The following is a 12364-nucleotide window of genomic DNA, read 5'->3' on the forward strand; positions in this document are numbered from 1 at the left end:
TTTAAGAAAAGATCAACTGAGGGAATACAGGAAAAGAAAAAGAGGAGATGGAGGAAGAAAGGATAGCTGGATGCTCTGGTATAATTTACAAGGACAGAAGGTTTGTGCCTACTCCCCTTCTTCTCTCAAGAGGATCATTACAAATTGATGAAAAGGAGCAGGCACTTAATGCAGCAGAGTGGTCACATTTTTAACATAAACAGTAAGAGAAGCACAAAAAAACTAATAATATCAATGATCGGTTCATGTCGTGTTCTCTCCTAGGCATCTAATATCTCTCTTTGGACAAAAAGCAGAAGTCTTTGATAGTGCAGCATATCTTTTAAAGATGACCCATTATGCTACCTTGAACAGGTTAGGATATATTTGTGGGCTAAACAAAACATGTTCATTACATTTTTGGACAAAATTATTCTTAGATGATGAGGTTTTGATCTGGTCAATTGTGCCTATTTTGAGCTCCTTCCAGAATGAGATTCACTTTAAATCCAAATAAGCTGCTGCTGGCCACGCCCCCCAAACTCTATGTTTACACTCGCACACAAACATGGCTGCAAAAATATGTGCATTATACAGTACATCTTTGAGAAGCAGAAGTGGAGCGTCCTGCACAATCAGCAAGAATGCAGCAAGTGTTTTCTGAATGGTAAGTCAACAAGACAACACCTGTCTTTTCCAACAGCCATTGTACAGGGCATACAGCAGTAAGCCAGCTGACCAAAAGTCCTGGAGCTCCACTTGGATTGCTAGGTAATGACGCAGTAACCATCGATCGTGACTCAATAATCAGGGTTTTTTTTAACGACCCTTTTTCCAAACACCAAATTACTTGGTGGTTCTTTAAGAAATTGGGATGCTTTTAGAAGCAGTTGAGCCACAAATGGAAGTATGAAAGGGTACAAAAAGTGAATTTTGCATAATTCACGGATATGAAAATTATTTTTTTGTTGGGGCTGGATGGGGAGGGACTCTCTATTGTTCAATAAGACATGGTGAAATGCTATCACGTTGTGGGACTCCTTCACTGTCTTTGATATCTGAGGCGCCAAGGCTAGTGTGTGCGTGTGTGTGTGTGTGTGTGTGGGGGGGGGGGGGGGCGGGGGGGGGGGGTGCGTGTGTGTGTGGGTGTGGGTGTGTGCGTGTGTCTGTTTTGCACTTTTGACGCAATTCGTTAAATTTTTATCTTGAGTATGGTTTGTGTGATAAACTTAAAACTAATTGGACAGAGTGTGCATCAAAAGGAATCAAACTCACATTACTTATAGTTTGGAAATGATAAAACAAAATATCCAATGAAAAAATCCCATCAAAAAAACCTTTATTGTGAATTGTTGTTAAATGTATCCAGAATATTTGTGTTGTTCGCTGTTATTTTTGTCCATGTAGGGGCCCCGCCTACATGGGCCATACGTGGGGAAACCCATGTGGGGCCACCATGGAAACCGCAGACAAACTCATATGGGACCCATATTGTCTGCCCTCCTTTTCCCCATATGGGGCCCACCTAGGTATGCTGGCTGGGTAGTTGGTATGAATCTGTATTATATGGATTTGCAGAAAAAAATTGTGTTTTATGTAGAAACGCACAAAGGTTTCTGAAAAATTTGGCACTGAATTGTCAAATACCCTCCTGTTGGGACCTGCAAAACTGTTGCATCATCCAGCAGGCCAACAAAGTTTTGGTTTGTCCAGTAGAACTGGTTGACCCCAGCGTGCGTGCAGACAAAAAAAATATCAAAAGCACTTTACTGAGTTAAGGCGGTGCCAGTACAACTTTACTAAAGGATATAAAGGGATTTGTTTGTTCTGTAAGTGAGTAATATCCCCATGACTGTTTGCTTCAGCCTTAACATCCACCTTACCTTACCTAACCTCCAAAAAACCCTCCCAGATACAAAATTCAATACATATAAAAAAATGTGTTTTATAGAGCAGTTGTTCAGAGATTTAAAGAAAAATACTAACTAGAGTATAAATCTGTCAGTTATATTGATTTCAAGGTTTTATTTGATGAAGGTATGATGTACATCTGCTGTGATTAGAATGTATTTAAATGTTATGTTTCTAAATTATTTTTCCAGGCAACTTCAGTCGAAGTTGCAATAACTTTGTCGTTAGATTGTGAAGCACAACTTCAGTGGAATCTCATCTATTTCAAACTCTGCGGGATACTCTGATGTCTCACTGTATTTGTGGCTGCAGATCCACAATCTGAATTTGTTTAAATGTGAGCATCTTGTCCTGTTGCACACTGAGTTTAAGGGCTCTTCACAGATCACATTTCAAAATGAACAAAACTAAGTGTTGCTTCATTTTCTAGTTGCTTTTGCTGCTTCTTCTCTGGCTCAATGACACTGAGCTTGGCTTTCCCTTTCCGAAGTGTACGTCTTGTTCTGTTACAAAATGCATTTGAAGTCCTGTGAGTTTGTGACACCTATGTAGTGACTGAATAGTGAAAACATCACATGAAGAGCTAGAGGTGTGTAAAAAAAAGGCCTACGGTGTACCCTGCTTGGTGTTCCCAATAAAAATACCTAAGCCATCGGCCACATTTGGATTGGAATGCTGCCCAAGGAGACAGGCAAAGGTCTTCCAAGTTTAAATCTCACTTTGACAACTTGGAAAAAAGTCCTTTGTGGTACAAGAGCAAAGGTACGTGTGTTTGTACAAAAATGTATCTGTATGGACCTTTTATTTTGACATCTGTGTCTTTATTTTAGGTTACTTTATAGCCAAACTAACAATGCAGGTGCTCAAGATTCTCCAAAATACGGATATTTTTATCATCTTGTCTATGATTTTGTACAAATGTCCATCAATTCATGTTAAAACCTCTCTTTTATGAGTGATCTTTGCTACTTTAAAAATTCAGAAAGTTTTGAAATAATTTATTATTCCTTTTAAATATTGACTAAGGTGTTGGACCTGGATTGTGAAAATATACAAATACAAATAATTTAGTTTAGAAAAATAATAGCCCTTTTTTAATTGCCTAATTAACGTGAGGTAAGGTAAGGTAAGGTAAGGTAAGGTAAGGTAAGGTAAGGTAAGGTAAGGTAAGGTAAGGTAAGGTAAGGTAAGGTAAGGTAGGGTAGGGTAGGGTAGGGTCGGGTCGGGTCGGGTCGGGTAGGGTAGGGTAGGGTAGGGTAGGGTAAGGTAAGGTAAGGTAAGGTAAGGTAAGGTAAGGTACACATTTTCAGCAACAAGGCAATTCAAAGTGCTTTACATGAGTTAAAAGGAAATACAAACAAAATAACAAACCAAAGGAAAGAAGAAAAAAGGGGGAAAAAAACAATCTAATGTTGTTCTAAAGTATGTAAACTAAGTGCTCCTGTTCAGGATTGCCAAGTATCTAATACCATTTCTAAATAGTGAGTACTCTACAGTTTCTGATAAAATAAGCTAAAGAGTGACTGACCTAATTCCTTTTCTGGGTTAAAGTGAGTACTCAACAATTCTAAGTTTGTTCTAAATCCTTTTCTGGATTAAAAGTAATATAAGCTAAGCAGTGACTGTTCCTGTTAAGTATTTCTTTATTCCAAGTTCGTAGTTATTCTAATTCTGATTCAATTTCTGGGCTGTATAATGTTGATCTAAATAGTGCGCACTCCACAATTTCTGATATTACTAATAATCTAAAATAATCCTTTTCTGGGTTAAATAGGACGTAGCTCTCCCACGACTCACAGAATGTTTCTGACTGAATGGTTGAATGAAGTAAATAAAAAAATATTTCATATTTAAAACTTACCTAACCACAACTTCAACATGAAGGTGCAAACCAAGCCTCAATTCTTGTGTTTTGTTACATGCCTATTGAAGAGAAGGTCTTCAATATAAGAGAATCATACCATGTTAAGAACAACATTACCCCTGAAGCAGCACATAAAGTTTATAGTCCATGGCACAGGCCAATCGTATTCCCCGGTTGCTTAACTGTAATTGCTCAATTCTCGTTGAGAAACAGAAACTGACTAGCATTTCATGACAACTCGACACATTTAAACCAAATGACACTACTACGATATTGCTGTGGTAGCAAAAACAGATCTTTCTTAAATACACTAAAGAGGAAGCTCTGGTAAATAAAACAGCAGCTACTTTCCTTTGCACAATTTTGTTGCTAGTGAGCAGATGAGTTTGCATTACTTCCAATTCAACCAGTTATAGATATTTGCAATGCAAGAGAGATCTTATTTGACAGAGACTTGCATTCATGTTGCTGTCAAATCTGTTTTAATGTATGTGTCCGTGTACATCTGTCTGCATTGTATGTATTTGGGTCAAATCCCCAATACAGTACACTGCCGTTGCAATACACTAGCATGAAATTTCAGTGCAATATGTGCTTGAGTCAGTGCCCGAGTGTGTGGTGGAAGGCATGGCGTGTGTGTCTGTAACCGCAGAACTCCCTCTCAGCAGCCCACCATTAAACTTCAGTGCCAGCCCTCTCCTAGCCCACCAGGATTAACAGCACTTAAATGGGCCTGTTAGTACACCATCTCCTCTTCGCCTCCCACACCGACCAGTGTGCTGTGCTGCCCACAGAGCTGAGCTCACAGTGCCAACTTCCTTTGTTGTCTTGTGTTCTCTGCTCGACCCCGGCCACCTGAACCTCGTCCAATAAATGATGTTGAAGTGCACTCAGCAGGAGGCTAAGTTCTGAACATCCTCGGTCGGTTTAGTATCTACTGGAATCTGAGTAGATGATAGAGGGAGGTAAATAAGACCCTAAGACTCAACCACCTGGTCTGTCGGCTTTCTTTCTACCCCACGTTGTGTTCTTCTTTCTTTCTTTCTGTCTTTTCTTATTTCCTTCCTTCATTCCTTCTTTCTTTTCTACTTTACTTCCTTCTTTTTTTCAGAAATTAGAGCTAGACACAAGCCACATAAGGTTCAGATAAATGCATACCGCAGAAATGACTAACTCTCATTTGAGTTTTTTGTACAGCAGCAGGATGAAAGATGTAAGGCCGAATAACAGAACAGACCCTGAATGTTTTTCTGTTCACTGTGTGTGTATTGTGGAGGCAACTAGGAAGGGTTTGTGTGTCCTGTTCACAGGGTTGGAATTGCTATTGTTGCATAATAAAAGTCCCTGTATTGTTCTCAGCCATCTACTGGCCTCAATGAGAAATTCCAGAGATTACTAGAGAGCACTACACAGAGGAAGTAGGACAGCTAACAGGAAAGAGTGGTGAGCACAGAACAACAGCTCTCCAGGCATCCCATGCTATGTTTTAATAAAAAGTTTACTTTGAAGTAGGCCAAGGCAATAATTGCAAATTGTAAAAAATGGTTAACATGATAATATTTCTGCACCAAAATGACAACCAACAACGAGAACTTCAGATACCACAGATTGCTCTCTCTGGGTAAATAGGAAGACCGTCATCATAACACCCTCCTCCCCTATTGGCCCAACCAGTAGAGATGTGTAAGAAGATAAATTCAGAAGCAAAATCCCACATGATAAAAAACTAAATAAGTAAAAAATATAGGGAAAAATATGACAGTTAAAAAAATCTCTGTATTATAGTAATAACCCTTGCCATTCCAATGTAAACATTGTGTGCTACACATTAATGGGAACTTAAATAGATCATTGTGCTTTGTCCAGAAAAAAGGAAAGCTTCTTTTAGAAAACAAATCAATACTAAAACTGGAAAGAAGAGAACTGTCTCTGGCTGTCCATAAATCACCAATCGTTCTGGCAATGTCCTGCACAAATACGAGCTTTTAAAAATTAAGCTAGCAGGTTGTAGAAACAAAGGAAAGCTGGAGTGGAACTCTACTGGATCAGTATAAAGCGATACATGAAAAATGTGTTGGACATCTCCCATTCTAAAGAGGTAAACACTTAGGGCCAGACATGTCTTGAAGCACTTTATTAAAGAAGCTTGCGGGTAAACAAGGAGTCCATATCAGAGAAAGCACCTCATGCATCCCTGGGGCTGCAACGATCAGCCGTAATCAACAAAGTCAACTACGGAAAATTTGCAAGGGCAAGTTTTATTGTAGATACGGCAATTCATTTTCATATGGTTTACACAAACCATTACTATGAATGTCAATAAGTGTAGAGGCTCCTATAAGATCTTGCATCTGTAAAGATAACATCTGAGATTAATTCACCTATAAAAAATTATGACTGAAAACCAGCAGAATGAAGGCGTGTTTAGAAAAAGAAGTATCACACAAAAAGCCACAGAGTGAATATAAAGCCTACACTCTCTTGCTTTTTTGTATGGTAAAAAAACACAATAAAACATTTTCCAGTATTTGGCACATTTTGACATATAACCTATATGACTCACTTGAAAACAAACTGAAATATTTTATGGGGAAGATTAAGAAAACAAAATCTGAAATAATAGGGTTACTTTGATGTGCGCCCACTTAAAGAAATACTTTTTCAAAGTACCTTTTAATTCTTACGACACCACTCATTCTGTAGGTGGGAGTGCACCACTGCAGATCTGTCAGATTGAGCAGGATTATGGTATCTCCTGTCCATAACCTTCCTCAAATCTCTCCACAGATTTCCATTATTAAGATTGGGTCACATCCAAAACATTTATCTTCTTCTCATGAACCCGTTGTTTCATTGATTTGAATAAATACTTTGGGTTGTCATGCTGAAAAATGAAAAGGTTTTTGGCCTTTTGCTTTCTGTCAGGAGCCTGAAGGCGTTGGCCCAACACTGACTAGTATTGAAACTGTTCTGAATTGCCTTAATCTTGACTGTAATCACCGGAGGAATCTAGTTATGTTGGTCATGTGTTATGTTGTTTTGTGTCAAACGTTTTTTTTTTAATTTAACCTTTTTTAACCGGGTAAGTTGACTAGGAACAAATTCTCATTCACATTTTCAACAATGACCATTTTAGAAAAGGTCATTGTTGAAATTGTTGATGTTTTTCTTGTAAGAAAAGACTTCCTTCTTGCCATCCAGTGGGAGATTGCTGTGAAATGTACTACACAGACAGTTCTTGCCAAATAAAAGTACAGTGCTACTGTACTTTTGGGAGCCTTGTTGACCAGTTTCCTAATTGTCTTTTCAACATGATGGAGGTTGGTCCATCGTGTGTCATATTTTCTCCACTTCTTTATGACTGCTTTGACTGTGTTGCATGGTATATCTGATGCCTTGGAAAATTGTTTGAATCCTTCGCCTGACTAATACGTTACAACAATGAGATTCCTAAAACCTTAACAAAGATGTTTAGACCTCTTGTACTAATTGTATCTTATGCTAAAATTAAAAAGGGAAGTCTTCTAATATTGTTAAAATAAGTCTTTGCAGGTCATAAAACACACAAGCAGACAGTTATTGTAAGTTAGTCACAATCGTAATCATATGATTAAAAGTGTGGCGATGAAAACTTTGGATTGTTATGACTTTTTTATGGTGGTACAGTCTGACTCCTACCACTAAAAGCAAAAAGCAGGGAAGACTGTAACTCAGCTTTAGGCCTTTATGGAAACTAAAGGTAACAGTGGAAAATGTCTTTCTCATTAGTCTGCAGCAGCTGCATACTCTGCATTTATAATGTGAAGGAGATTGTTCATCCATACAAACAATACTTTTTCCACACATTTGAGGTTAGTTTCCAACCGGCATGGAAAATCAACCTACTTTGATGGCATGAAAGGTAAACAGTGATGCTTTACTTTGTCAGGATAGAACGAGGAAATAATTTGCCATTTATCTCGATTTACCAAAAGCATTTCTTTGCTTAATTACTCAGGATTATAGAGCTGGAGCATTTTTATATAGAAATTCAAATTTTTTTCAGCTGTTTATTTGTGGAAAACTTGGCCTTTTAAGATTTTATTACCAGTGAGATATGTAGCTAAGCATCTAGTTCAAAAGGAAAAGCAAGAAATACTCCTGGAAAATTTATACACATACCATATGGCATAGCATATGGGAATATTCAGCTACCACCTGACACTGGCAAGGATAAAAAGCAACATGCCATTGTTGCTATGATACTTTGTGTGTGTTTTGTCTCACAACAGATGGAATCTTAAGAGGAGGCATTGTTCCATTTCTTTGTCAAATAATATGGATTACAGTAGCATATAAAATTGGATTGCTGTAGCAATACTCGGGACTTTATATATCCCACTTTTAGAAAATAAAGCAATTATTTGGAAAACATATAGTGTTAGAGTGGTCTGCTTTGAGACATGTACTACTCAGCTAAGTACATGTGAAAACAATGTCATTGTATTAAAGAATTTCAGAAGAAAGAAATCTGATTGAAACAACACTCACCTTTATTATCTCTTCAGGCAGCGGGTAGAGTGGAGGAGAATTAGGAAGGATTTTCATTTGCTCGTTCTCAGCAAGCTTTTCTTCTGTTGGCTTCTTTTTGTAATCTAGAAGGAGCAGGATAGCTTCATGAAATAATCTACTTCATTTGATGTACTGTTAATAATCAACATATCTGAACTATGTAATGGGTGGATTATATATAGTAACAAATAAAGCAAGCTACCATTTTTTGCATATTGACAGAAGACTGACGTGTCACCACTCAGGTATTCTCGTGGTGGCAAAGAAAAAAATAATGTTTTTAGAGAGCGCACACTGATTGTTTAATTAAATATTTTAGCATGAATTCATTACCCGTTGACCTAGTTCCCTTTAGCTTTTTATACACGTCTCATTCTATTAACAGGGTAAACCAAATGTCTGCAGATGATATCATTCTATACGCATCAATTATTAAAGGGGTAATATCACACACTTTTAGTGTTGCTTAATCAACAACACACATTATTATACTAAATAATAATAATTCAGTAATGATTCATACAGACTGGGATATATAGAGTAGTCTTGGATAAGACATGTTTTGATAAACAAGGGACATGATGGCCTATCCTGTACTATATGTGAAAATTGACTTATCAGACCATCACAGCTCCAATTGGGTTTATGTAAAAGAAATGGGTGAATTAATGAAAATGTAACCTCACTGTAGGTCCCTTAAAAAAAAACCCATCTAAAACATGCAGGTCAGTGTGTCTTGAGGACCAGGGTTGGGAAACACTGATATAGAGCCACGATCTGAAAAATACGTCTGGTAGCATCAATTTAAGATGTCTAGTGTCTTATACTGGTTTAAGAATCCTCCCATTAAACTAGATATGTTTTAGGATAGTACATTATATTCTGAGCATTACTGATTGATTTGTCACAAATATTCTTTTTTTCTAATCCAGAGAAATATTAACCTTTTCTTGACAGTGGGAAATTCCCAAACTTTGTAGAAAATAAATTATCGTGCATATCCACTTGAAACGAAGATGACCGTTTGCTTTAATAGTAAATGACAAATCATTACAGTAAATTTAAACGTGCATTAGTTTTTGTTACTTTACAAAAAGTGTTTGTGTAATAGTTTTGTGTAAGTGTGGTTAGAAATGGGACCGCAAGTCGAGAGAGAAAAGCATTTTTGCAAATTGACTCTGGCCTATTTCTGTCGGTCTGGTTGTGCACACTCAGGTTATTCATCCATCAGCACTTTTAGTGAATGGAAAAGCACTCACAAAAAATTAGATGGAAACGGAGTGAGGCAACATTGCTGAAATGTACATATATGTAAATGATGCGGTCAGCAGCAGAAAGCACGAAGGGCAGACAATCCCATAAAATCTGTGTACTCACTCAAACACTCACTTTGGCATGCACACTGACACAGGATGTATCTAAAAAGGCTACTGCATTAGTTAGTGTCTTCTGTGTTCACATTCCAGGGTCCTGCACAACTGCACTGCTTTCACAAACCAAGCCCAATCAGGAAGAGGCTTCATGCTCACTCACTCTAATATCTTGATTGGGCCGCAAGCTGTCATAGGTTCAGCATTTTAAAGCACAGCTTAGATCCTCAACTGCTGGCTCACACAGCACGGATACATTAGTAACGCTTTGTGACAGCAGTAAGCCGGCCTGTCATTTTAGATGGATTCAGACTTGAAGGGCTGATATTGTCTGTTTTAGCCTTGACTGAACCATTAATCAGTCTAAAGAAAGAATGGGCAACTTGGTTCATAAACTTATTTGTTCTGTACAAAAGCACGCATAAATAATGCAACTTTTTCACTTTTCGCCACACTATGGCCAGAAGATTCACTGTATTTTTTGGCAATCAAACATAGTATCAAGTGGAGTTCTGCGAATATCCCAAGATTTCAACGTCTCAAAGAGTGAACCATCATTATCTGAAAACGGAGCAAATATAGCATAACTGCTACTTTGCTAAGACAAAGGTCATCTTGTCTGCCAAAATGAACACGACCAGGAAGAAAAGAATTAATCAGAGAAGCTGCTCAAAGGTTCATGACGGACCTGCAGCTATTAGTTGGCAGCTATTAGTCATGCAATGTAAACATCAGGATTTTAGGTTAAGAGTGACAAGAAAATCATTCTTCAAAGAAAGCTTCAAGAGGCCCTGTTTAACGATTCCCACAAGCCATACAGGAAATCAAGCAAATATGTAGAATAAAGTACTCTGGCCAGATAACACCAAAACTAAACTTGGTTGAGTACATACAAAATGTTTTATATTGCAGGAAACTAATAATGCTCATGACTTTAATCATACCATGTCCACTTTAAAGCATGCTGGTCAACGAGCCGTTTGGATTGCTCCATTTTAACCAAGGACAGTGAAGAAAATAAGAAGTATTTGATTGGGTGCAAATGATGGGAATGAATGATTGACTGGAATTGAACTGCAGGACACTTCTAGATCCAAACCTGAGTCTGCAAAATGATTAAGACTGGGGAAAATGTTCACCTTCTAGCAGGGAAAAAAACATAAACACACAGACAGAACTACAAATAGCTTAGATCAAAGCATAATCACATGTCAGAATGACCCACTAAAACTCAAGACTTTGAGAATCTGAGAATTGAGAATCTGTGGAAAGACATGAAAACAGCTGCTTAGAGACGCCTATCCAATCTGACTAAACATCACCAATTATTGTGAAATAAGTCTTTGGGTGGAAGTTTTTTATTCATTGTTTTCTGTGCAATAAAGGTGTTCCCCTGTCATCATCTGGAAAGCATCTACTAAAAGCAGTATTCTGGAAAAAAAGCTACACCAACAACCAATTTTAGTTATTACTCACAGATTGTAGGTGTGGTTATTTCAAAGAACTGTTTTTAGTGGGTTTTCAGGATGATGCGAGGAAATTACTCAAACTGACTGAAGCAAAAATATTAGAATGCTAGACAATACATTAACTGGCTAACACAGAAAATGCTGACTGTTTTGATGCGTATAGAATGATATCATCTGCAGACATTTGGTTTACCCTGTTAATAGAATGAGACTTGTATAAAAAGCTAAAGGGAACTAGGTCAACGGGTAATGAATTCATGCTAAAATATTTAATTAAACAATCAGTGTGCGCTCTCTAAAAACTTTTTTTTTCTTTGCCACCACGAGAATACCTGAGTGGTGACACGTCAGTCTTCTGTCAATATGCAAAAAATGTCCACCTACCCATTCTTATTGCCTGTCTTGTCGAAGGAGATGCAAGGAAGACAAGAGCAAGATTTCAAAAAACTTAGCCGGGAAGGTTTCTCTGCGTCGTTGCTATGGCTACGACGCAGCCTTGCGCCACAACTAAGGGAGGACGTGAGTGACGATAAGCCACGTAGGCATTTAACGTTACCAAAAATAAAACCAACCAGTGTCGGTTCTGTTCACGGAAATGCATTTATTTTAATGCTGGGACAGCTGGTCTATTTTCAGTGTCTGTTACTTTTAAAACTAAGCTAAAGTTTTAAAAGAGACAAACTTTTAAAACTGGAAAACACTGTTAGAAATTATCCTGACAGTGCTTCATAATAATAACAAAAAAACCTCTGGGTTCCTTGAGATTCTTTTTTACGTTTTTTTTTTTTCTGCATAGTTGTATTGATACAATAACTCAAAGTAAGATTGGGCATTTTACTTTTGTGAAATTAAATTTGTGATTTGTTTCTATTTTTCAAGCCTTTCATTGCCATTTAAAATAGAATAATCTGTGTCACCTGGACATTTTTGTATGATTGTCCCTCAGACAATTTAATCAATTTATTTTTTTGTTATTTTCTGCTGTTGAAATCCCTTAAATATATTAATGTTTAATTGTTTTTTTACTAGAAACATTTTTCTTTTATTTCACGAACAGTGCATTTACAATTTGCATGTATATAAAAATGTAATTTTATGAATGTATTTTAAATAATCTATTCCACTCTGCGACTAGTGTGGTAGCTCACATTAGCCTCTTGAGAAACAGTTAACCCTCAAACAACTGCGGCATTGTCAGGGGGAGGAAGCCTCAGTTGGTT

At 37.4% G+C, this 12364-nt stretch overlaps 1 protein-coding gene across 1 annotated transcript in view; it reads right to left on the minus strand.

Moving 5' to 3' along the window:
* lekr1 (Leucine-, glutamate- and lysine-rich protein 1) overlaps positions 1–11664 on the minus strand; it is a 77787-nt gene extending 66123 nt beyond the window's left edge. The window contains exons 1-2 of the mRNA XM_008425324.3: positions 11529–11664; positions 8285–8388 (exon numbers count right to left, since the gene is read on the minus strand). Of these exons, the coding sequence (XP_008423546.2) occupies positions 8285–8388; positions 11529–11532 (108 nt within the window). The 5' untranslated portion in view covers positions 11533–11664. The remainder of the gene's footprint in view (positions 1–8284; positions 8389–11528) is intronic.
* Between the last annotated feature and the right edge of the window lie 700 nt (positions 11665–12364).

The sequence above is a fragment of the Poecilia reticulata genome, chromosome 13 (assembly GCF_904066995.2).
Source record: "Poecilia reticulata chromosome 13, P_reticulata-male-v2, whole genome shotgun sequence".
NCBI lineage: Eukaryota > Metazoa > Chordata > Actinopteri > Cyprinodontiformes > Poeciliidae > Poecilia > Poecilia reticulata.